Genomic DNA, 26,760 nt, shown 5'->3' with positions numbered 1-26,760 from the left:
TCAAAATACTATTCGATCCAGGGGTGAAATCTACTTACCTTCCCTACCGGTTCGGAAGTGTGCACGCCTTGGACCCTCTGCGCAAGCGCAGAAGGTCAAAAACAGGTTACTTCCTGGTTAAAACCAGAAAGTAATGATGTCCGAGCGGGTGGGCGAAGCCTCGCGCTACCGCCGCTACCGGTTTTCCGAACCACCCGACACCGCCGCTACCGGTTCGCCCGAACCAGTACGAACCGGTAGCATTTCACCCCTGATTCGATCCCATATCCCCTCTCTTTCTCTCTCTCTCTCTCTCACTCTCTCTCTCTTTCTCTCTCTCTTTTTATAATAAAGCACAAATCATTCTGTACATTAAAAGACAGAAAACTCAGAAGTCGGCTAAAAAAGTAGGCTCCCCCCCGCTTTGTTAATAATTTTGTAAATGTAAACAAAGAGAGGTTTCAAGTATAAAAGCGAGTTACTTTGTGACTTGGCAAAAGAGTTTGGCACCTGATGACGTCGGGTTTTAAAGGTTATATTTTTGTTTTGTTTTGTTTTTCGTTTTAAGGAATTCTGGCTCATTGCAAAGCCGGCCGAAAAGAAGTCTAGATCTTTGCTACCATATATCGCTGGTGAAACTCAGCTCTCTCGTGGACAAGGGGAGTAAAGAGGGGTTTCTGTGGAAGTCCTGGACATCCTTCACACTGCTGTTCAGCGGTAACTGCCCGTTGAGTAGCGTCAGGGGTATATTGCAGTAAGTGTGGTGGTTACTGCTTAGGGCAGCAAGCGGGAGGGTCGCGGATTGCACGTTGTATTCGTAACCCCTGCAGTAATGTCTCATATGGGCTGCGTTGGTGGGCTGGTAATCTCCCAAGTCCGCCTGAGATGAAACTAACGTAGCAGAGGTATCCGTCACGGCGATGGAAGGCACTGTTTGCAGGTCACCGAAGAGGCCCTGTTCGGCGGAATCCAGGACTTGGCGCCGCGAGATCACTTCTTTCTTTTTGGCCGGCATCTCGTAGAGCAAGCGTTTCCAAAATTTAGAATTCAGCTTGTTGCTTGGGGGCCCTTTCCACGGGACGACCGAGAAGAGTTTGATGCTGTGCTTCAGCGATTCCACTTCTTGGTAATTGACTTTCCCTTTCAGGTGGGGGCACTCGATGAAAATGACTTTGACCTCGCCGCTGAGGAGCATGTTATGGAGCCGGTTTTCCATCTCAAAAATACTCCACCCGCGTCTGAGGACGTAATTCGGTGTCAGGACAATCAGGAGCCGGCGGCTTTGTTCTATACATCTGGCAAGATCTTCTAGATAGGCTGCAAATCATAAGATGGACAGTAAAATAGAGAAGTACACACAGGAGAGAGAGAGAGAAAAAAGAAGACAAAACTTTGCAATCAAAGTGAGGGACGGAGAAGAGAATGGATTAATCCTTCTTGACCAGTGCCACCAACAGTTTAAACCAGGGATCTCCAAACTTGGCATCTTGTGGACTGGGAGTTGAAGTCCACAAGTCTTAAAGTTGTCAAGTTTGGAGACCCCTGGTTTAAATAGTCAAGATAACTCCAGATCCCTTGTTTTCACTGGGCTTCAACACTCCTTCAACTGAGCTCTGATGGCTGAGTCTAACTTCAAGAGCCATCAAGTGGAGAACTTTGGAAAAAGTTTTTTCTTCACATGAGCTCCTAAATTGGAGAAACGCTGAGTATCTATCATGGCCTTTCCATGATCGCAAAGTCATCTGCATAGACACCGGATTGGACTTTCTTGACCTGGTAGGACTCTAGATGTTTTCCGCATCAGGTCTGAACATCTCTACCATCCCTTGGTGATATATTTTCCCCTTCCAAACGGGCCCCCCTACTAAAATTAACATGTTCCTCCCCCTCTCTAGAAGACGTTGACTTAACCTCACGGGCCGTTCACAAGTCATATTGTGAATTTTGGCTCAGTGTGTTGCGTGGAACCACATTTATGGTCAGATGGGAGCTGCTGGAAATGTGCAGTCCAACGTATTCTGGAGGTCCACCTAGTTTTAGGGATTTACAATATTGCCGAAATGACCATTTTCTCCCCCGCATACATTATGCCAACGGCGGACATGTTCTTGGTTTCTGGTACTTTATGGGTTGTTGAGTTTGGGTGGGATTGTCTTTTGATCCCAGGAACACACATCCCTTCGCGTCATCTATCGACGAGATTTGGAGGCACAGATTTTTGCTCGGCAGCCGAGCGCTTTGGAACGCCCGGTGGGAGAACCTAGCCAAAGTCCTACTCTACTTACTTCTTTCAACTCTCCTTCCATTGGAAGATAGGGGCACCAGTTGGAAGAAGAGCCTGCAGAAGAAAGATAATATTGTAGGGGTTGTTCCAACTGGAACTCATCCCATGTACAACTGGGTTGGGTAGGGTTGGCCCAAAAAAAAAAAAGAAAGGAAAAGAAAATCATGGACCAGAACTTGCAACATAGATAAATACACAGACACATAGACACACACACACACGGACACACAAAGAAGAACACACAATACTGTTTTGGAGGTTACAGATGGAGAAGACCTCCTAACGGGGGGGTACAGACATCTTGTTCCCTAGAGTCAAATGTATATCAGATGTTAAGTGACGGGAAAGGGGAGAGGAGAGGAGAGGAGAGGAGAGGAGGAGAGGAGAGGAGAGGAGAGGAGAGGAGAGGAGAGGAGAGGAGGAGAGGAGAGGAGAGGAGAGGAGAGGAGAACAAGGTCTCAGCAAGGTCAGATCCGTTCGACTGAATCTGGAGGCAATCTGGGCTTGTCATTGCAAGCGACGTTCACATTTGGCACCGTATGCGCGAACGAATCCTTCTGTCTCTTTTGCGCTCCAGTTTGAATGAAATGGGCAGAAACCTTTACCGCGTGCAACATGATCTGAACTGATCTGCTCTTTCTGTTGACAAGCATCGCCTTGCAGTTCCTCCCTGGAGATCTGACGTGGAAGTTTGCCTCCCTTATGAAGTGTGCTCTGTCCTACGAGAGAGCAACTGAGCTGGTGGTGCAGGCTGACTCTGCCGACTGACAGCAGTTCGATCCTAACTGGCTCAAAGTTGACTCAGCCTTCCATCCTTCCGAGGTGGATAAAATAAGGAGCCAGATTGTTGGGGGCAATAGGCTGACTCTGTAAACCACGTAGAGAGGGCTGAAAAGCACTGTGAAGCGGTATATAAGTCTAGGTGCTGTTGCTATTTTCCTTCCTTCCTTCTTTCCTTCCTTCCTTCCTTCTTCCTTCCTTCCTCCCTCCCTCCCTCCCTCCCTCTCTCCCCCCTCCCTCCCAGTGGTTAGAATGCAGTATTGTAGTATTGTAAAGTATTGTGAAGCGGTATATAAGTCTAAGTGCTGTTGCTCTTGCCCTTCCTTCCTTCCTTCCTTCCTTCCTTCCTCCCTCCCTCCCTCCCTCCCTCCCTCCCTTGTGAAGCGGTATATAAGTCTAAGTGCTATTGCTTGTAAAGGAAGGAAGGAAGGAAGGAAGGAAGGAAGGAAGGAAGGAAGGAAGGAAGGAAGGAAGGAATCCATGGTGGCACAGTGGTTATAATGCAGTATTGCAGCCTAATTTTGCCCACTGCCAGCAGTTCGATCCTGACCGGCTCAAGGTTGACTCAGCCTTCCGTCCTTCCGAGGTGGGTAAAACGAGGATCCAGATTGTTGGATGCAATAGGCTGACTCTGTAAACCGCTTAGAGAGGGCTGTAAAGCACCATGAAGCGGTATATAAGTCTAAGGGATATTGCTACTGAGGGATTTATTGGCCAACTGTCTGATTCCCCCGTACTTGTTTCCCAAGAGAGCAGGCGAATAGCAAAAGCTGAGTAAGGAGGTGGAAAAGTGAAATACATCACAAAGACGGGACATTGGGAACTTGGACAAATGCGTGCACTTCGGCTTTGTGGATGGATGGATAATCCCTAGTGTTGGGGCCATAAAATCTCCGAAAAAACTTACATTCGTCTCTCTATTCTATTCTATTCTATTCTATTCTATTCTATTCTATTCTATTCTATTCTATTCTATTCTATTCTATTCTAAAAATCTAATTTAAAAGCCGTCTCGCTTAGCAACAGAAATGTTGGGCTCAACTCTGGTCGTAAGTCGAGGATTCTCCTGAGATTCCCCTCTACCTTTTTTTTTTTAATCCTGACCAAAAAAATAAAAATGGATTCTGCAACGTTCCCTCAGACCGCTAGTAAGCGAGTCCTTCGCAAAAAAAAATTAAAAAAAATGCTTCTTACGATTCCGTTTGCTGCGTCTTCAGACTGCCAGCTTCGACTATCAATCTCTGAAACTAGAACGACATCGCCAGGTATGTTCGTCAGCCTGAAGTGAACATTCATACTTCCCCCCCTTCCCTCTCCCCAAGAGAGGACAACCCCCTTGGCATTTCCTAATGACCAGAAGCTGTCAAACCCAATCTTCCCTCCCTAGCAAAGAAATCAAGAAACAGCTGTCAGCAAAAGGCCACTGCCTTTTACAAGACGCCTCTCTGCGTCAGCTAGCTGGCAGAGAAGGGTCGTTCTGTTTTGCCTTTCAGTGTTATTTTGCGTAACAGTGGCATATATATTATTTTTAAAGGGAGGGTGACAACTCTCTAAACCAGGAGTCTCCAACCTTGGCAACTTTAAGCCTGGCGGACTTCAACTCCCAGAATCCCCCAGGGCTGGGGGAATTCTGGGAGTTGAAGTCCGCCAGGCTTAAAGTTGCCAAGGTTGGAGACCCCTGCTCTAAACCAGTGTTGGCGAACCTTTTTCGGCACTAAGTGCCACAACGGGAGAGTGCACGTGTGCACGGGGGAGTATCAGAAACCGGAAGAACAGTTCCCCAGTGCACATACGCATCCCGGGAAGCTGAGCTTCCGGTTTTCAACGCCAGTCACCTGCTCTTTCGGTTTTTGGTGCGCAGGCGCCCACGAAGACCAGTATGCGTGCCGGAAACTGGAAGCTCAGCTTCCCGGCGTGCGCATGCGTGCTAGGGAGCTGCTCTTCCGATTTCTGGCACTCCCACGCATGTGAAAACCAGCTGGCCAGCATGCATGTGTGTGCCGGAACCCGGAAGAGTAATGGGCGACGGCTGGTGTGCCCGGAGAGATGGCTCTGCATACCACTTCCATGCCATAGGTTCGCCATCGCAGCTCTAAGCCGATGTCCTCTAGAGGTTGTTGACTGCAACTCCCATCAGCCTCAAACAGCGTGTTCCGCGGCAGGGTGTGGTGGGAGTTGTGGCGCAAAATATGGAAATTGTACTATCTTGCCCTTGCGGTTCTGCAGAATGTTGACATGGGCCCCATAGACTTGTAACGTGGGAAAGGGTCATTTAAGTCACCGGGATCTATTGGTGCAGTGGTTAGAATGCCATATTGCAGGCTAATTCTGCCCACTGCCAGCAGTTCGATCCTGATCCTGGCTCAAGATTGACTCAGCTTTCCGTCACCCCGAGGTTGGTAAAACGAGGACCCAGATTGTTGGGGGCGTGAGGCTGACTCTGTAAACCGCTTAGAGAGGGCTGCAAAGCACTGTAAATCGGCATATAAATCAAATGCTATCGCTATGCAAAATGATAGCTTGATGCTCTCACCCTAGGAAGCTCCTAAGTTTTTCCACTCTTCTCCTCTGGTGACAACAATCTTCGGGGGACCCTAAGCCCAAAAACAATCTAGGGAGCTCTCCTGAAGCATAGCACACACACACACACACACAGAAACCCCTGGTAACTCTATTCTATGAATTGTTCCCATTCTCTGGCTTTAAGAGATGTATTTCCTCTGAGAATAGGGTCTCGTTTTAATTGCTCCGGGTTAAAGCCGATCAAAGATGCGTTTAACGTGAAGAACGGAGCGAGCATCTCAGAAGCATTCCAAGTTGGCTTTCCCTGCCCAGATCCAGAAGTTTTCTGTGAGTTGCAAAACCCAAGCCGGTTTGGAACGAAACCAGTCTTGAGTCCCCATTTATATTCTGCACCATCATCATTAGCAGGCGATTAAGCCCTTCCTTAATCTTCTGCATGAAAGCATCAAATCTGTTCAAAAGTATACGAATCATTTCAGTTTTGCAAGGCAGGAAGGGAAGAAAGGAAGGGGACAGCGTTATGCTGCGCTGGGAGATATAAAGATATATATTTAAAAAAAAAAAAAACCCAACGTGCCAGGTAGCACTGCATGTTATTTTGATGATGCTTAATGACTCTCCAAAATTACAATGATGAAGATTTTTGTTGGCGCGTCTGAGTGACAGATGGACAGAGAAAGAAAATGCAACCCTGTTCTTTGGAAGCACCTGCGAGGAAGCTGATTCATCTAAAGCATTTGTTCTCTTCGCTCTTCCTGTATTGACTTAAAAGCCTTTGATTCGGCTCCCTTCTTTTAAAATCAAGCTCGGAGCAACACCAGCTGTGCGCAAAATTAAATCTGAACCCCCCCTACACACACACACACACACACACACACACACACACACAGCTCCTAACAGCTGTAGGTTGGCATGTAGTTATGTACCTGATTCTTCGCTTTAATTTTGATTTGTTGGATGACGATTATGTGGAACTACGGTGCTACGCCGAGTGAAAATATTAACAGACGGCGCTGGCCCTGCGTGCTTGCAATCAAACAGTGTGTTTTCACACGTCGGGCAAATCTAGAATGGGATTCGTTGGGTTTGGCTTCATCCTTTGCTCTACTAGGAGGGAGGCGGTGGCTCAGGGGCTAAGACGCTAGGCTCGTTGATTGAAAGGTCGGCAGTTCAGTGGTTCGAATCCCCAGTGCCGCGTAACGGGGTGAGCTCCCGTTCCTTATCCAGGTTTCTGCCAACTTAGCAGTTTGAAAGCACGTAAAAAATGCAAGTAGAAAAATAGGGACCACCTTTGGTGGGAAGGGAGCAGCGTTCCGTGCGCCTTTGGCGTTGAGTCATGCCGGCCACATGACCACGGAGACGTCTTCGGACAGCGCTGGCTCTTCGGCTTAGAAACGGAGATGGGCACTGCCCCCTAGAGTCGGGAACGACTAGTACATATGTGCGAGGGGAACCTTTACCTTTTACCTTTACCTTTGCCCTACTAGGGTTTGTAAATGTGCTCTAGGGCAGTGATGGCTAACCTTTCTGCTGTCACATGCCAAAAGCGGAGGGGAGTGTGTGGGGGAGTCACGGGCGTGCGTGCCCACATCCATAATTCAATGCGCCTCGCCCTCCCATGCATGCGTACGCAACCCCACCACACAACCATCCCACTTTTGGCACGTGATTGCCCAGTAGGCCCAGTAGGCCTGTTTTTTGCCCTCCCCAGGCTCCAGAGGCTTTCTTGGAGCCTGGGGAGGGTGAAAACAGCCTTCCCCACCCTCCGGAGGCCCTCTGGAGGCCGGAAACAGCCTGTTTCCTGACTTCTGGTGGGACCAGGAGGCCCAAAAATCAGCTGGCTGGTGCACACATGCACACTGGAGCTGAGTTACAGCAACACTCACATGCCCACTGATATGGCTTCGTGTACCATCTGTGGCACGCTTGCCATAGCTTCGCCATCATGACTCTACGGGATGCTTCAATCCATTACTGACAGTGATGACTGGCCCGACAGCCAAAGGAGACACAAATTATGATTGACTTCCTACGGTGACAGGGTTTCACCTAAACCCCAAACAAACAAGAGTTGAGGATGCTGTGTGCAAACCCAATCATTATCTTTTCCGGAAGACTTTTCTTTACAAAATGGGCCTTCTTGGGACTCTGAATTTAAATGGACCATTTGGTGTTCTCAGTTCTTTCTTGTTTTTGTGAAGTAAGGTAAAGGTAAAATGTTCTCCTCGCACATATGTGCTAGTCGTTCCTGACTCTAGGGGGCGGTGCTCATCTCCGTTTCAAAGCCGAAGAGCCAGCGCTGTCCGAAGACGTCTCCGTGGTCATGTGGCCGGCATGACTCAATGCCAAAGGCGCACGGAACGCTGTTCCCTTCCCACCAAAGGTGGTCCCTATTTTTCGATCAACAAACTCAGTGTCTTAGCAACTGAGCCACTGTGTCCCTTTCTGTGAAGTATCTTGATATAAATTGGGGGGTGGGGGTGGGGGAAGACATTAGGAAGGATGAGCTTTCTCAGCAGCATGAAGAAGTTGTCTCAAACCTCTAGTGGATCAGTACTTACTCCCAGTTGGGATCAGGTCCCGGTCTGGTATGAAGAGCTTATATCCATATTGCTTCTCCAGAACATCCGGCAAGATTTCAAGGACAAATTGCTCTTCCTCCCGGTTGTCACGATCTAATGCGTCGGGATCGACTTTTGTGTACGACAGGTAGGCGTCGTATTCTTTGTTGTCTGCAAATAAAACCACAGAGCTTGGGAGGAGAAGGAAGAGAAGATCTCCCCACGGTTAAAGCGGCTTGTGCATGTGGGCATGTCTGAATGGCTTCACTGTGGGTAGTTCTGGGTCAAGCAGTATTTCTTAAAGATTGATTTGTTCTATCTAGGATAGGAAAAGAAGCAACAGGTGGAAATTCATCAAGGAGAGAAGCAACTTAGAACTAAGGAGAAATTTCCTGAAAGTTAGAACAATTCATCAGTGGAATAACTTGCCTCCAGAAGTTGTAAATGCTCCAACACCTGGAGTTTTTAAGAAGACATTCTTAAACTGCTTCAGACAAATGGTCATCCAACATCTTCTTAAAAACTTCCAGTGTTGGAGAATTCACAACTTCTGGAGGCAAGTTGTTCCACTGATGAATTGTTCTCACTGTCAGGACATTTCTTCTTAGTTCTAGGTTGTTTCTCTCCTTGATTTGTTTCCACCCATTGCTTCTTGTCCTGCCTTCTTTGGTTGCCTCTTCTTTGGGGCAGCCCCTGAGATATTGGAAGACTGCTATCATGTCACCCCTAGTCCTTCTTTTCATTAAGCTAGACATACCCAGTTCCTGCAGCCATACCCAAAATTAAAATTAAGGAGCGATGAAGTAGAATTCGATCTGCAAAATGTTTGTTTTTGAACATTAAAATCCCATTTTTTCCCGTTTGGCGGTTCAAGATGCCAACCTAAGAAAGTCCAAATAACAATTCAGTGACATCCACTTGACTCCAGCTCCTTATTTAGTTATACCGAATGGACAGAATCTTGCTGGACTAAAGTTCTAACCTTCTAACTTAATAGATATTCCCCGAGAGATCTAGGCTGTGGCTACTCTGAACTTCTTCTTACCTCCCCCTGTCCAGTTCAGGACTTTGCAGTCTCTTGTTTTGGGTCCCTCTCTGGAATGTGCTGCCTTCTCTATGGGAAACCATGATGTACATGGCAGAATTCTCTCCCACTCCTTTCTCCAGGTTCCACATTCCATCACACAAGGAGACAATGCAGGAGGGAATTGATAGCACCTTTTCAGATGGACGCATTTTATTAATCAGCATCAGCTTTCAGGAGCTGCAGGTCACTTCAGTAGATGCACGGAGCATTTCTCAAGAAACGTCTGAAGAAATGAGCTACAGTAGTGGCCAAAATTGTGGAAAATATACTTTTGGGAAAAGTGTATTTTCTCAAACTAGCTAATAACACCACTTTTTTGGGGGAGTGGTACCATAAAATTACATGTCAATGGAAAGATAATTTAATCAAGAATGTAATGCAATAACTTTTATGACGGATTTGCTATTAGAATAGCAGTTACCGTAGAAAGAAAAAAAGTGAAGTTGAAAAAAACGAGATATGCAAAAATTAGCACCATAGAAAAAACGAGATATACAAAAATCATCACCATGTCAGTTAATACTTCGTTGGGTAACTTTTAGCATGAATTACGGCCTTACAACGTCTTCCCATGGAGTGAACCAAGTCTTTTAGTTCTGCAGCTGTTATAATGTGAAACCAAGATTGGATGATGGCTTCTATTAACCGGGGTTTATTGCTGGGTCGCTTCTGACTAACCAGTTTCTTTAGTCGGCCCCATAGATTTTCAATTGGGTTAAGAAGGTCTGGGCTCTTCCCAGGCCATTCCAGCAATGGAATAGGATTATCTTGAAACTCCAAAAAAAAAAAAAAAAAAAAGTAGTGTTATTAGCCATCAAACCTCAAAAATACAACTTTTCCCAAAAGGTTTCCACAATTTTGGCCACTACTGTATACCTGTCGGAAAATCTGCTACTAGATCCTTCCTGATGTTTTGCTACTGCAGACTAACACAACTCTCTTCCTACAGTGACAACCAAGGATCGAGTAGCCCTTACAAAGTGATTTTACAAATGCAACAAGCAGCAAACGTACAGTAGTAAACAATATCCCTGAGACAACTGTTCATATTGATGGTAGAGATAAGCCGATATATTCAATTTGAGCGCTTGGCGTGTAACTTTCAGGTATATTTATCACAGCCGATTTTAATGCAGAGAAATCAGATTTGATATCGTTTCCTAGGAACGCAAGTCTATTGGGGAAAGGAGAGGTCGTGACTGAAGATTCTTAGAATGAATTTAATTTCCTGTGACTTCTAGAGAATGAAGATCAAACCGCTAATGCAGTGAAGTCAAAAGCACAGCCTGCTTATCAAGCCTCAATTTTCTACAAACGACTAAAGTTGTGTGCGTTTAAGAAACCACAGAAAATCAATTCAAACAATCCCTTGTTTTCCGACTCAGGAACTCTTAAATAGAAGAGAATATTTGTAGCTCACAATTCATTTTGTACCTATTGAATTGTGAGGTGTTGGGTGCTTCTCTGAGCTTTGTTTTTTCCCCTTCGCAGATATTTCATCATCCAACTTCAGTATCCAGTTTCGTTATCCATTAACATCATCGGTGTGGAAGGGAGTAGGAGGTTTGCTCCATACTCAATTTTTTCCCCTAACGGTTCTGTGGGCGTGGCTTGGTGGGCATGGCAGGGGAAGGATACTGCAAAATCTCCATTCCCACCAGGGGTGGGTTCTACTTACCTTTACTACCGGTTCGCAGCAGGGATGTTGGGGTCGGTGGACGGAGCCTCCCACCGGTTTTACTACCTGTTCTATAGAACCGGGGGCAACCCACCACTGATTCCCACCCCACTCTAGGGGAAGGTTATTGCAAAATCTCCATTTCTACCCCACTCCTGGGGGAAAAATGTTGCAAAATCCCCATTGCCACCCCACTCCAGGGGAAGGATGTTGCAAAATCTCCATTCCCTCCCCACTCCTGGGGGAAGGATATTGCAAAATCCCCATTCCCACCCCACTCCTGGGGGAAGGATGTTGCAAAATCCCCATTCCCTCCCCACTCCTGGGGGAAGGATGTTGCAAAATCCCCATTCCCTCCCCACTCCTGGGGGAAGGATATTGCAAAATCTCCATTCCCTCCCCACTCCTGGGGGAAGGATGTTGCAAAATCCCCATTCCCTTCCCATTCCTGGGGTAAGGATATTGCAAAATCTCCATTCCCTCCCTACTCTGGGGTCAGCCGGAGGTGGTATTTGCCGGTTCTTCGAACTACTCAAAATTTTCGCTACTGGTTCTCCAGAACCTGTTAGAACCTGCTGGATTTCACTCCTTGGTTTGCTCCCCATATAACAATATTTGTGATTTTTTTTTCTTGGTAGTTCCTTCATTAGGGGATTGTTCTCTGCTTGATAGTTTGTCTGGTGTTAATCCCTGCTTCTCTGGATGTTGGCTGCCAGAGATGATATGTTTTGGTCTTAAACAGGGAGCACTCCCTAGCACTGATGTTACCTAGATGGGCAACTGAACATCTGCAAGAAAACAACCAAGCTCAGAGAGCATCGAGAACTTCAGAAAGACTAAATAATCAATGGGAACCTGGCTTGTTCTTTCATGTTCTTCCAATTATGGTGATTCTCTTAATTTGCACAAAGGACATCTGGCTGTGAATGATGAGATTTGGGGAAAGGTGCAACATTTCTTTTCTCCTTTGTAGAACTGAGCTAACAGATGAACTGGGTGTTAGTCACCCAGTTGGCTTTCACATCTAAGATGGGTCTAGAACTCACCATCTCCTGGTGATTGGCCCAAAGTCAACCAATTGGCTTTCACACCTAAGGCAGGACTAGAACTCATCATCTCCTGGTGATTGGCCCAACGTCATCCAGCTGGCTTTCATGCCTAAGGCAGGACCAGAACTCACCATCTCCTGGTGATTGTCCCAAAGTCAACCAATTGGCTTTCACACCTAAGGCAGGACTAGAATTCATCATCTCCCGGTGATTGTCCCAACATCACCCAGCTGGCTTTCATGGCTAAGGTGGAACTTGAGCTTACAGTCTCCTGGTGATTGGCACAAAATCACCCAGCTTGTTATCATGCCTAAGGCGAGACTAGAACTCACCATCTCCTGGTGATCCAAAGTCATGGCTAAGGTGGGACTTGAACTCACGGCTTCCTGCTTTCTAGCCTGGTGCCTTAACCACTAAACCCAAAGTAGCAGATGCTGGTGTTGTATTTCAGCAAGATCTGAAGAGCGATAGTCCTTCTCTAGCTCCATCCGTTGACACCAGTTTCTCTTATTTCAGATGATACTTTCAACGGCTGATCCATATCACGGACATTTGATTTCAGCCACGTTTGTATTAGCTATTTACTCTAGAAATCGACTCACCATCCATGGTTTCATCGCCTCCAAACATCTGCCTGTAGCATAGCATCAGCTCGATGTTGTAGCACTTATAGATGGTTACAAGTATAGCCAGTAAGAGAAATATTGCTCCCAAACCCCCAGCAAGTTCAATTCTGGAGATCAGATCTAGAATAAGACAAGAATAAGTTAGAAAACGGAATGACTTAGCCTAAGGGTGTCAAACTCTATTTCATTGAGGGCCACATCAGGGTTGTGTTTGACCTTGGCGGGACCGGGGTGGGTGTGGCCAGCTCGACGTCATTCATGTCAGGGGACCTGTGTGGCCCGCCAGTGAAAACTGCCTCCCGAGCTCCGTTTTCGGCTGCGAGGACTTTCTGCAACCCTCTAGCAGCGAAAACAGATCTCTGGAAGGTCGTCCGCAGCCCTCCCGAGCTCTGTTTTCGCTGGCAGAGGCACTGCGGGATGGTTCTTTGCTGTTTCCAGGGGGACCCCACGGGCCAGATCTAAGCACCCTGTGGGCCGGATCTGGCCCCTGGGCCTTGAGTTTGACACCCCTGACTTAGCGGATCTTTTCTGGGCTCAAAAATTAAGATGGGGCATGGTTGAGATTTGGATGAGAGTTCCAAGGAATTCCAAGCTTGGGAAACTGAAAAGAAAATATTAGAAGAAGACGATAGCCAACGGTTCCAACATGAAGTCCATGAATATATCCACAAAGTTCACCAAGGGTCAAACTTGAGTCAAAAGAAGGTCGATGGAGATTCTCAATCATCCAAGTCATGGTTGTCCCAAAGGTGCCTTTTTTATCCCCAAAAGGTGACTGGACTTTCTTGGTTTAAAAAGGTAAAAGGTAAAAGTTCCCCTCGCACATGTGTGCTAGTCGTTCCCGAATCTAGGGGGCAGTGCTCATCAAAGCCGAAGAACCAGCGCTGTCCGAAGATGTCTCCGTAGTCATGTGGCCGGCATGACTCAACACCAAAGACGCATGGAACACTGTTACCTTCCCACCAAAGCTGGTCCCTATTTTCCTACTTGCCTTTTTGGCAGAAGCTGGGACAAGGAACGGGAGCTTACCCTGTTACACGACACTAGGGATTCGAACCGCTGAGCTTCCGACCTTTTGATCGATGAGCTCAACGTCTTAGCACTGAGCCACCGCGTCCCTTTCAATCTTTCAATCAATCTTTCGTTCAAGATAGAGCTATATCTTGAACGTAAATCACCCAAATCACCCAAATTATTTTCACATTCTTTTGAGTCCCTTTGAAGAATTGCCAGTAGTAGAGTAGAGCCAAACGGAATGGTGTCATGAAATGCTTTTCAAAGCTCTCCACTGGAGCAGAAAGGGGGATTATGAAAATGTTCTCAACCCCGATTTAGCTCACTTCTTGCTTCCGGCACCCAACTGTGGAAAGTCAATGTGATTCATGACAACCATAACTCAATGCCAATGGGAGACCCTCATTAGATTAGAATTCTTTATTGGCCAAGTGTGATTGGACACACAAGGAATTTGTCTTTGGTGCATATGCTCTCAGTGTACATAAAAAGACAAGATGCATCCATCAAGAATCATAAGGTACAACACTTAATGATAGTCATAGGGAACAAATAAGCAATCAAATCATACTAGGAAACAATCAATATAAATTATAAGGATACAAGCAACAAAGTTACAGTCATGCAGTCATAAGTGGGAGGAGATGGGTGATAGGAACGATGAGAAGACTAATAGTAATAGTAATGCAGACTTAGTGAATAGTTTGACAGTGTTGAGGGAATTATTTTTTTAGCAGAGTGATGGCATTCGGGAAAAAATGTTCTTGTGTCTAGTTGTTCTGGTGTGCGGTGCTCTATAGCATCGTTTTGAGGGTAGGAGTTGAAACAGTTTATGTCCAGGATGCGAGGGGTCTGTAGATATTTTCACACCCCTCTTTTTGACTCGTGCAGGATACAGGTCCTCAATGGAAGGCAGATTGGTAGTAATTGTTTTTTCTGCAGTTCTAATTATCCTCTGAAGTCTGTGTCTGTCTTGTTGGGTTGCAGAACCAAACCAGACAGTGATAGAGATGCAGATTAACAGACCGATATATGTTTGAGACCCTGCGTCGTAACCGGGGGCATTCTTAACCTTGCATCCTAGTTCACCCACCCCTTAAAGATACCACAAGAACGCTATGAGACATTGAAAAGATAATTTACCCTCTATCTCAGCACAGATATTTTATTATTATTTTATTTATTCATTAGATTTCTATACCGCCCTACTCCCGAAGGACTCAGGGCGGTGCACAGCCAAACAATAAAAACACATACAATACAAAATTTAAAAAATAGAATAAAATCAAATTAAATAATTTTGGCCCCGACAAATTTAAAACCCCAAACTTTTAAAACCAATTTAAAATTGAATATATAAATACTAAAAGATATTTAAAATTTTAAAAATCTTTTATAAAAGAGGGGGAAAATTAGGCCAGGCCGGCCTGGTGAAATAGTAAGGTCTTTAAGGCGCGGCGGAAGGTGCGCAGATCCGGGATCCTCCGTATCTCTGGGGGGAGCTCGTTCCAGATAGTAGGTGCCCCCACAGAGAAGGCTCTCCCCCTGGGGGCCGCCAGTCGGCATTGTTTGGCTGACGGCACCCGGAGGAGCCCCTCTCTATGGGAGCGTACCGGCCGGTGGGAGGCTATTGGTGGTAGTAGGCGGTCCTGCAAGTACCCGGGTCCTAAGCCATGGAGCGCTTTAAAGGTGGTAACCAAAACCTTGAAGCGCACCCGGAAGACCACCGGGAGCCAGTGCAGCTCGCGCAGGAGAGGTGTTACATGGGAACGCCATGTCGCTCCCATTACCACCCGCGCGGCCGCACTCTGCGCCAGTTGGAGCCTCCGGGTGCTCCTCAAGGGGAGCCCCATGTAGAGAGCGTTGCAATAGTCCAGGCGGGAGGTGACAAGGGCATGAGTGACCGTGCGTAAAGAGTCCCGATCCAGATATGTGTCACCATGATAAATAAGCAATGTGAAAAGCAGAAAACTCAGACGCCATCAAGAATAAAAAGGGGAAATATAATGTTTCTCCAACTTGGATGGCACGATGAGTTTATATATCATCAACATCCCCCTGAACTTTACACAGCTTTACTCGCTGTTGAAGTTCATGGTTAACTTTTCTTCTTGAAAGCTTTTTTTTGGGGGGGTCCTGCAATTTAAGGCTGGAATTCACCGGCTTCTTTCCTTCCAAATGTCACGGAATAAGACGCAACTCCAGATCAATAAAGGAGGAGCTTAGAAAGACATGAAGATTCAACCTGGTGCCTATTTTCTGAGCTTCTTGGAATCCCTGGATGATGTCAGGCAAGCCACGGTTAAGCTACGGAGCGTGCTTCCAGCAGATATGATTTTAACCTGCTGCTCTTTGGAGGTGTGTCAGCCATCTTTAGTAATAAACTGACCACTGATTCAGAATGTATGTCTCTTTGTCCAGCCCTCTCTAATCACAGGGGTCGGCAACCTTAAACACTCAAAGACCCACAAAGGTCCTAACCGGAAGCCCCCCGTTCAATTCTGGAGCTGACCGGAAGTCCGGTTCCCCAACCATAGAGTCTCCTCCTAGCGCGGCGTCCCTTTTCCTCTACCTGTCCTAACTGAAAGCCCTATCAATTGTGGAGCTGACCGGAAAACCCGCCCCTTGCCATAGAGTCTCTTCCTCTGGTTGGTCAGGAGCAGAAAATCCTTGAACAATACTTCTTCTTCTTCTTCCAACAGGTTTTGTTGATTAATCTTCTGTTGATTTTCACCACGCTCCATTTTTTTTCTCCTCTCACTTTTCTGCATTAGAGGGCAAAGCGTGCTGAAGAGCCCTGGTGTACATCCAGGGGTGGGCTTAAATTTTTTTAGCAAGGGGTTCTCTGCCCTGTTGCTGGGTGGGGTTGGGCATGGTGGGCATTGTCAGGGTGCTAATTAATCCCATTCTGCTTTTGGGTAATCGCACCGTGGATCGAGAGTTTTCCTTGCAAGTATACATTAAGAAAATAAACCCCGAAGATATATTTTTCTAAGGAAAACTCATTTATTTGTTATAAAGAAAATAAAACATCTCACTATCTAAATAATTACATTTTGGCAACGTTCCTGCCGGCCACCTCTCTGCGGCCGGACCTCTTGGCAGGAGAATAAAGAAAGTGTAGGAATGCGGACATGCGTAGTGGATCAGAGATAAGGACTTGGCAAGCTACGGAAAGTCTGACAGGCATGGCCTAATCGGCTTCCTGCACCACGGTGGGTGGTGCTTTTGGCCCTCCCTGGGCTCCGGAGGCTTTCCTTGAGCCTCCAGGAGGGTGAAAATGGCCTCCCCAGGCACCAAAGGCCCTCTGGAGGCTTGAAACGGGCACCAAACTTCCGGTAGGCCTGTTTTTCACCCTCTCTGAGCCTTTGCGCATGACCAGCATTTACCTGCATCCAAAACGGGCTGTGTGGGGACTCCTGGGAGGGGCAGGGTGGGGTGGGGTGGGGCGGGATGAGCAGGGCCAGCCAGGAGTGGGATTTGGGGGTTCTCGGAACTGCATAGAATCTTAGCTAGAGGTTCTTCTGAACACCTGCGAACCCCCAGCAGCCCACTCTGCGTATATCACATCTGAGTTGGAACTGGGCAGGGGAGCAAAGAGAATCGTCTCGGAGAAGATTTGACAAGGGAAAGAGTTAAAGATCCCTTTGCATCCTGGCACAGCTTCTCCCATTGTAAATTTTCCCTGCATAAATTACTTTTCATGCAACCCCTGGGCTCAATCCAAGACATGCGTTTGCATGCGTACCTGTCGTTAATTCCAAGCACTCCTCCTTACTTTCCTGTCTACCAACAGTCAAACCAATTTCCGCGTATGGATTTGAATGAAATCTAAAACACCTAACAAGACTCTGATTTTGCACTCAGCGTGTTCTCCGAGAAAGAAAGCATGTTCAGACAGCATGGGAAGTGGCAGAAAAATCATTTTTATAAATTGACCAGGCTGGTTAAAGAAAAGGGGGGAAAAAAATAAAATAAAACCCAGTAACAAAAACCTGTGAAACATACTAAGAAGAAAATCTACGGTATGAAGGAAGGTATCTAAACCCTTGAGTTGAATAGAAAGGAAGAATTTGGAAGCGGTGGGACCCCCTTCCGTGTCTCTTTAGTGATCCGTTTTGCATATTGCCCTCAGCCATTGTTTAATAGTAGGTTGTAGAAAACTCTCTAATTTTATTGATTGATTGATTGATTGATTTGGCAACAGGAAGGGCATCTGGCCAGGATACACTCAGTTCCATTCAGTTACTCAGACTCCACATCGCAAGGGATTATGTATGGGGTCGTTAAAAGAGGATGGTGATGGTGATGATTGATGGATTGATTGATTGATGATTGATACATTTATAAAGCCACCCGTCTTATAACCGACCTCCGTCTTCCAATAATTGATTGCAGGCAAATAGCAATCAGTTGTTAAAACCTTCCAGTACTGGAGCATTCATAACTTCTGGAGGCAAGTTGTTCCACTGATTAATTGTTCTAACTGTCAGGAAATTTCTCCTTAGTTCTAAGTTGCTTCTTTCCTTGATTCGTTTCCATCCATTGATTCTTGTCCTGCCTTCAGGTGCTTTGGAGAATAGCTTGACTCCCTCTTCTTTGTGGCAGCCCCTGAGATATTGGAAGACTGCTATCATGTCTCCCCTAGTCCTCCTTTTCATTAACCTAGACATACCCAGTTCCAGCAACCGTTCTTCGTATGTTTTAGCCTCCAGTCCTCTAATCATCTTGGTTGCTCTTCTCTGCACTCTTTTTAGAGTCCCAACATCATTTTTACATCATGGCGACCAAAACTGGACGCAGGATTCCAAGTGTGGCCTTACCAAGGCATTATAAAGCGGCATTAACACTTCACGTGATCTTGATTCTATCCAAGTTCCAGTTAAGTTGATTTATTGCCCCCACAAGAACTGAGTCAACTAAAGGTCAGCACTAAATTTGAACTGGATAAGAGTCGATGGAATTCAAGGAGTTGGACTTGGAGAGTTTGTGAACATCTAACGATTCTAGGCTGAGTCCTTTCTTGACTCCACCCACAGGCTCTGCCTCTTCTCCTACATCAGCCAAGAAGTGTCTTAGGCACATGCAAGACTTCAGCTGCCCACTTTGTCCTTTCGTTTTCTCCTCAACCCCAACATAGAAACAAACAAAGGTCCACATTTTTGCCCCCTGTGTCTTTATGATCCTCCAGAGGAACCTTAGGAGGTATTTTCATACCTCGCTTGAAAAATTTCCGACAGCACCCTCAACCCCCATTGCAAATGATGAGTGACAATAGGAACTGTAGTCCCCAATTCTTGAAAAGGGAGTATAGGACACCAGCAGAATAACTAAAATCCCCACCGGTATACAAGAGTGATTTCACCGCATTTCATTTCTTAGCCCATTCAATTCCGGAAGGAATATAATACATATATTTTCAGGACGGGAAAATAGCCCCCTTCATTTCTTCAGAATGCGCAGCGACGCTGATGGAGACGGGAATGAAAAAAAAAAGAAGAAGAAAAAGAAAGAAAGAAAAATACCTCGTTTTCTCAGAATGATGCTCGCCTGTTTCTTCCCGTTTCTGTTTTCGACGTGGCATGTGTAATTGGCCAGGTCTGCTTCTTTCACAATGTCAAAGATTAATGTTAACTCCACAATTTTTTCTCCAAGGTGCTCTTTGAGGAGCCTGAAAGAAAACAGAAAAACATTGGCGGGTTCGTTCGCAGGCCTCAAGATAGATGAGTTACTGTTGTGGCCTGTCAGCTGCCAGCCCCTCCAACAGCCAAATCAGAGGAGGAGGAGAAGGAGGAGGAAGAGGTGTGGGGGTCAGACTCCGCATAAAGGCAACCTGAGAACTCCGTACAGAGAACTGCCTCTGTACATTTTTCTTTATTTTGCAAAAGTCACCAGGATTAACTGTTCAAGGCAGACTCGACGCCAATCAGCTTCCAAACAAGGAAACAATTTGCAATTCAGAATAAACAAGCTGTTAAGACCAACTTTTGGAAATAAACTACCCTGTTTCCCCGAAAATAAGACATCCCCTGATAATAAACCCAATCGGGCTTTTATTTATTTATTAATTTATTAATCAAATTTCTATACCACCCTACTCCCGAAGGACTCAGGGCGGTGAACAGCCAAGATAAAATACAGATAATACAAATATTAAAAAGTCCCTTAAAATTATTAAATATTTTGGCCGAAACACAGATTAAAACACCCAATTTATAAAATCACGAATTAAAAAATTTAAAAGAGGAGAGTTAGGCCAGGCCAGCCTGCTGAAACAGAAAAGTTTTGAGAGCACGGCGAAATGTGCGCAGGTCTGGGATCCTCCGTATCTCTGGGGGGAGCTTGTTCCAGATGGTAGGTGCCCCCACAGAGAAGGCTCTCCCCCTGGGGGCCGCCAGTCGACACTGTTTGGCCGACGGCACCCTGAGGAGCCCCTCTCTATGGGAGCGTACTGGTCGGTGAGAGGCTATTGGTAGCAGAAGGCGGTCCCGTAAATACCCCAGTCCGATGCCATGGAGCGCTCTAAAGGTGGTAACCAAAACCTTGAAGCGCACCCGGAAGACCACCGGGAGCCAGTGCAGCTCGCGCAGGAGGGGGGTCACATGGGAGCGCCATGTCGCTCCCATAACCACCCGCGCGGCCTCATTCTGGACCAGCTGGAGCCTCCGGGTGCTCCTCAAGGGGAGCCCCATGTAGAGAGCATTTTGGGAGCATGCGTTAAAATAAGCCTCCCCCCGAAAATAAGCCCTCCCCGAAAATATTTAAACACAGAGCTGGAAATCAGGTAAGACGGCAAGAGGAGCCCCATCTTGCTCCATGCTTCCCAAAATAATAAGACCTCCCCAAAAATAAGGCCAAGCGCTTATTTCAGGGGTCAAACAAATATAAGACAGGGTCTCATTTTCGGGGGAAACACAGTAGATGTTTTTTTTTTTCCAGTTTTCTAAATTACGAGGTGGGGACGAAATGCGAGCGACGTCGTTCTGTACCTGATTTCGCCTTCTTTAATATGATTCTCCAGTTCCTCGATAAATTTCTCCCCTCTCGTCCAGTAGATCATGGGGCCCGACTCGCCACTGAAGCCGAAAAATGCTTTGCAAATAACGCTGAGGGGCTGACCTGAAAAGCAACACAGGAGAAAGAGAGAGGAAAAAAGTGACAGTGATGCTTTGTGGCAAGAGAGCACAACAGCCGTCAGTTCGCTTCGTAAAATTTAAGAGTTTGGAACGAATTTTTCGCTTAGGAGAGAGAGAGAGAGCCCCGAAGGACCGTCTCCTCAGGAATAAACAGAGTAGAGTTGTAGCAAGTGAATTCGTTATGGGGAAATAGCGGGACGCGCTTCCCCAGTTGAAAAGATCTTGGTTTCTTCGTGTCAACTGGCCCAGCTTTTGACTAATCAAGGAGAGAAGCAACCTAGAACTAAGGAGGAATTTCCTGACAGTGAGAAGAATTCGTCAGTGGAACTACCTGACTCTGTGGTTTCTTCCCCAAACCCCCACAACTTTAACCTTCGGCTGTCTACTTTCGACCTCACCCCAATTCCTAAGAGGTCCGTCAAGGGGGCGTGCATAAGTGCACCAGCGTGCCTACCGTCCCTGTCCTACTGTCCCCATTTATTTGTATCCGTCTCCTGTATTCGTAATCATGATTATATTTATATCTGTTATCTGGTACATGCTTGACAAAATAAATAAATAAAATAAATAATAAAATAAATAAAACGATTGTCTTCAGAAATTGTGAATGCTCCAACACTGGAGGTTTTTAAGAAGAGGTTGGACAACCATTTATCTGAAGTGGTGTAGGGTTTCCTGCCTGAGCAAGGGGATGGACTAGAAGACCTCCAAGGTCCCTTCCAACTCTGTAATTCTGTTCTGTTCTGTTCTAATCTATTCTTACTAGATTCTATTCTATTCTATTCACTCTCCTCTCCTCTCCTCTCCTCTCCTCTCCCCTCCCCTCCCCTCCCCTACTCTATTCTACTCTACTCTTGAGTCTCTCCTCTCCTCTCCTCTCCTCTCCTCTCCTCTCCTCTCCCCTCCCCTCCCCTCCCCTACTCTACTCTATTCTACTCTACTCTTATTAGATTCTATTCTATTCTCTCCTCTCCTCTCCTCTCCCCTCCCCTACTCTACTCTATTCTACTCTACTCTTATTTGAGTCTCTCCTCTCCTCTCCTCTCCTCTCCTCTCCTCTCCCCTCCCCTCCCCTACTCTACTCTATTCTACTCTACTCTTATTAGATTCTATTCTATTCTCTCCTCTCCTCTCCTCTCCTCTCCTCTCCCCTACCCTCCCCTACTCTACTCTATTCTACTCTACTCTTATTAGATTCTATTCTCTCCTCTCCTCTCCTCTCCTCTCCTCTTGAATGGCTGCTAAGCGACTGTCGTAAGTTGAGGACTACCTGTAACGCTCATAAATTCATAGAATTGAGCACGTTATCATGTTCCCAGAACTTCGGTTTCCAGAAGGATATAAGATGATGCAGCTGGCAGGGAAGCTGCGAAAACGAACTGGACTAGGGATAATGTTCCATCAAAAGGATAATGTTCATTTGAGTTCTTTTAGTTTTGATCTACTTTTCCTAGAGGATCAAATTCTCCTATACGATCCCATCAATGCTCACGGCAGTTGAATTCCGTTCAGGATCGTTCTAGGCAAAGCTGAAACTTTGCGAAAGCCACAAAGGGTTTTTTTTTTCCTTCCCCCAGATCCTTACAGTTGAGTTCCAAATCCTTATTCCAAGTCACGGCGGCATTACAATTTCCCCCGGGTCAAGAAAGGACTCTTGATTAAGTCAAGATGGCGGCTGTGACGTATGAACGGAGGCCTCACCCCCTTATAAACATGCCTGCAATGCGTCACAACGCTGGTGTGGTCTCCGGCACACCATTAAAAGCCAAAAAGTGTTGCGAAACTCTAATGAATACAAAACATACTGAGCTGAGATTGATCGGAGCCAAGATCGCTTCACTTTTTGGCCCAGGGTTATCTTTCCTTCCTCCCTCCTTCCTGCCTTCACTCCCTCCCTCCCTCTTCCTTCCTTCTTTCTTTCCTTTCCTTTTCCTTTCTATCTTTTCTTCCATCCTTCCCTCCCTCTTCCTTCCTTCCTCCTTTTCTTTCTTCCTCTCTCCTTGCCTCCTTTCCTTCCCTATTTTCCTCGTTCTCCTTTCTACCTTTTCCTCCTTCCCTCCCTCTCCCTTTCCTTCCTCCCTCCCTCCTTCCCTCCTTCTCCTTTCTTCCTTTTTCTTCCTCCTTCCGTCCCTCTCCCTCCCTCCTTTCCTCCCTCCTTCCCTTCCCTCGTTTCCTCATTCTCCTTTCTTCCTTTTCCTCCCTCCATTCTTCCCTCTTCCTTCCTCCTTTTCTTCCTCCCTCTCTCCCTCCCTTCTTTCCTTTCCTCATTCTCTTTCCTTCCTTTTCCTTCCCCCTCCCTCCCTCTCCCCTCCGTCTCTTCTTTCCTTCCCTCATTTCTGCATTCTCCTTTCTTTTCCTCCCTCCCTGTCCCCTCCCTTTCCTCCCTCCCTCTCTTCTTTCCCTCCCTCCTTCTCCTTTCTTCCTTTTTCTTCCTCCTTCCGTCCCTCTTCCTCCCTCCTTTCCTCCCTCCTTTCCTCCCTCCTTCCCTTCCCTCGTTTCCTCATTCTCCTTTCTTCCCTTTCCTCCCTCCATTCTTCCCTCTTCCTTCATCCTTTTCTTCCTCCCTCCCTCCCTCCCTTCTTTCCTTTCCTTTCCTTTCCTTTCCTTTCCTTTCCTTTCCTTTCCTTTCCTTTCCTTTCCTTTCCTTTCCTTTCCTTTCCTTTCCTTTCCTTTCCTTTCCTTTCCTCATTCTCCTTTCTTCCTTTTCCTTCCCCCTTCCTCCCTCTCTCCTCTCTCCCTCCCCCTCTCTTCTTTCCTTCCCTCCTTTCTGCATTCATTTTCCTCCCTCCCTGTCCCTTCCTTCCCTCCTTTTTTTATTCTCCTTTCTTCCTTTTCCTCCCTCCCTCCCTCTCCCCTCCCTCCCTCTTTCTTCTTCCCACTGCTGATTTGAACTGGACGTACTTCTGAGTCAACCTGGCCATCAGATCTTCTGAGAACATGGCATCTCCTGATTGATGCCTACGGCCGTTGTGTAAAGCCTAATTTTGGAGCCGAGATTGATGGGAACCAAGGTTGCTTCTCTTCTTGGCCCAGAAGAAGGCCCCTTATCTTTGACCCTGACTTTGAATTAATTAATACAAAACATACATGTAGGACATAAGACGATTGGAGGGAGACTTTCTGTTCCAGTTCCTCAACCTCCCTTTAAATGAGAAAGAATAGGATTTATTTTTATTTTAAAAAATGGGAGAATTTCTATGGCTTGCCCGCATGGGAACTAACGCATTCCATGTTTCCATAAGAATCTGTCTAGGCACATAAACACGTGACAGGGGTTTTTTTTGGCCTTTAATAGGAAACGGCACTTGCGGAGATGTGAGAAAGGGTTTTTAAAACTTATTGAAAGAGTTTTTTGGACAATCAGAAGGAACAGCTTCTGCCCTTTACGGGGCCGACCCCGCTGTGCTCTAAGTACTGGTTGAACAGCTGGGGCTGCGGGTTCTCTATTCAATGACCCAGCAAGATTTCTGTTGGAAGCTACATAAATAAATAACCGAGAGGAAATGAAAAATACTCCAGAGAGGCATCTAATTTCTATAAATGCTAAGCAAATTTCCTGAAGAGATTCTCGTGGTTAGAAGAAATAACAAACACACGCAGAGAGATACGGAGCTATTGCATGTGTATATATGTATAAAAAAAAAAACAAAGTGAAAAACCCACAGCACAGGAGGCGGGCTTCTGCCGGTATGTTAAGGAGACAAACCTGCACACAGGAGCTCAAATTCCCTTCCTTAAACCGCTATTCGAAGCTGAATTTAATAGTGTCATCTTATCCATACTTCCTTCCTTCCTTCTCTTCCTTCCCTTTCCTCCTTCCCACATTCTTTCCTCTTTTTCCTCTCTCCCTCCCTCCTCCCCTCCCTCTTTCTTCCTTCTTTTCCTTCCTTCCTCCCTCCCTTCTTTCCTTCCCTCCTTCCTTCCTTCTCCTTTCTTTTCTTCCCTCTCCCCTTCCTTGATTCCTTCCTTCCCTCCCTTTCTTCCTTTTTCCTTCCTTCCTTCCCTTAGTCCCTTCTTTCCTCCCCTCCTTTTTCCTTTTCCTCCCTCCCTCCCTTCTTTCCTTCCCTCTTTCCCTCCTTCTCCTTTCCTCCTTCCCTCCCTCCCTCCTTCCCTCTCTCCCTCTTCCTCCCTCCCTCCTTTCCTCCCTCCCTTCTTTCCTTCCCTCATTCTCCTTTCGTTTTCCTCCTTCCCTCTCCCCTTCCCTCCTCCCTCCTTCCCTCCCTCCCTTCTTTCCTTCCCTCCTTCTCCTTTTTTCCTTTCTTCCCTCCCTCCTTCCCTCCCTCTTCCTCCCTCCCTCCTTTCATCCCTCCCTTCTTTCCTTCCCTCATTCTCCTTTCTCTTCCTCCTTCCTCCTTCCCTCTCCCCTTCCTTCCTTCCCTCCCTCCCTTCTTTCCTTCCTTCCTTCCCTCATTATTTTTCCTTTTCCTCCCTCCTCCTTCCCTTCTTTCCTTCCCTCCTTCCCTTCTTTCCTCATTCTTTCCTCCCTCCCTTTCACCTTCCTTCCTTCCTTCCTTCCTTCCTTCCTTCCTTCCTTCCTTCCTTCCTTCCTTCTTCCCTCCCTCCCTCCCTCCCTCCCTCCCTCCCTTTCTTCCTTCCCACTGCCTAGTACAGAAGCTGTTCTGAGAACATGGCATCTCCTGATTGATGCCTACGATCATTGTGTCAAGCCTAATTTTGGAGCTGAGATTGACCGGAGCCAAGGTCCCTTCTCTTCTTGGCCTAGGGTTATCTTTGGGACTTAGAAACCCCAATGAAATGCCTAACATAACGGGACTATTTGTCCATTCCCAGAAGGATAGCCATGGTGGCTAGGACTATTTCAGACAAACCACATCCATTTTCATCACATGACTGCAACGGTCATAAGTGCACGGAGTGGTCATCAATCACTCCCCCCCCCCCGACCAATGCCATTATAACTTTGAACTGTTGCTAAGTGGAAAAATTGACAGATCCAATCCTCTTTAGCTTCTGAACTCAGGCGAGGCTGCCACCTGCTGAAACTTATACCGGTATGGTTAATCCAACAGAGAATCCTGTGAAATGTTAATTTCTGCCTCCCATGGCCCCATCTTTCTCGGGCAGGGCTGGGAATGTCCTTGTCATCCCTGTCACTCGATGGCTTCAGTTGGGTGGCATGGCCCCTCCGTTGTAGAAGGCTTTGGATGCGATGGACCAGATAGGACCATTCCCGCATGGAAAGAAGACAACCTCCTAAAGCAAGGGGGTCAAACCCGATTTCATTGAGGGCCGCATCAGGGTTGTATTTGACCTCGGAGAGCTGGGAGTGGGGTGTTTAGCTGGGGATGGGGGTGGCCATGGTGGGCGTGGCCAGCTCAACATCACTCATGTCGGGGGCACCTGTGATGGCCAAGTGCTAAGGCAGGAGATCAGGGCTGTTATTCAGCAGGTTCTGACAGGTTCTGGAGAACCAGCAGCGGAAATTTTGAGTAGTTCGGAGAACCGGCAAATACCATCTCTGGCTGGCTCCAGAGTGGGGTGGGAATGGAGATTTTGCAATATCCTTCCCCCAGGAGTGGGGAGGGAATGGGGATTTTGCAGTATCCTTCCCCCAGGAGTGGGGTGGGGATGGAGATTTTGCAATATCCTTCCCCTGAAGTGGGAAGGGAATGGAGATTTTGCAGTATCTTTCCCCTGAAGTGGGGAGGGAATGGGGATTTTGCAGTATCCTTCCCCTGGAGTGGGGAGGGAAAGAAGATTTTGCATATCCTTCCCCTGCCAAGCCCACTAAGCCACACCACACCCAACAAGCCACACCCACAGAACCGGTAGTAAAAATATTTGAATTCCACCACTGCCTGAGACCCTCACTCACTTTCATTATAATCTCCTCCCTCCCTCCCTCTCTCCCTCCCTTCCTTCCTTCTCTTCTTTTTGCTTCCCTCTTCATTCGCCTTTCTTCTTCCTTCCCATCTTTTCTTCTTTTTCTTTCCCTTTCTCCTTTCCTTTTTTTTAAAAAAACATTTTGATTGAATTACATAATACTACAATTCAACTAATATCGGTTAAGCAGTGTTCATAC

At 46.6% G+C, this 26,760-nt stretch overlaps 1 protein-coding gene across 1 annotated transcript in view; it reads right to left on the bottom strand.

The window, feature by feature from the left end:
- Positions 1-387: 387 nt before the first annotated feature.
- IL1RAPL2 (interleukin 1 receptor accessory protein like 2) overlaps positions 388-26,760 on the bottom strand; it is a 366,383-nt gene continuing 340,010 nt past the window's right edge. The window contains exons 7-11 of the mRNA XM_087877713.1: positions 20,571-20,700; positions 19,107-19,252; positions 12,544-12,687; positions 8,128-8,298; positions 388-1,296 (exon numbers count right to left, since the gene is read on the bottom strand). Of these exons, the coding sequence (XP_087733839.1) occupies positions 596-1,296; positions 8,128-8,298; positions 12,544-12,687; positions 19,107-19,252; positions 20,571-20,700 (1,292 nt within the window). The 3' untranslated portion in view covers positions 388-595. The remainder of the gene's footprint in view (positions 1,297-8,127; positions 8,299-12,543; positions 12,688-19,106; positions 19,253-20,570; positions 20,701-26,760) is intronic.

This window comes from Pantherophis guttatus, chromosome 12 (genome assembly GCF_059756535.1).
Source record: "Pantherophis guttatus breed Tessera chromosome 12, ASM5975653v1, whole genome shotgun sequence".
Taxonomy (NCBI): Eukaryota; Metazoa; Chordata; class Lepidosauria; order Squamata; family Colubridae; genus Pantherophis; species Pantherophis guttatus.
The sequence above is the reverse complement of the archived record's forward strand: the minus strand, read 5'-3'. Positions and strand labels throughout refer to the sequence as shown.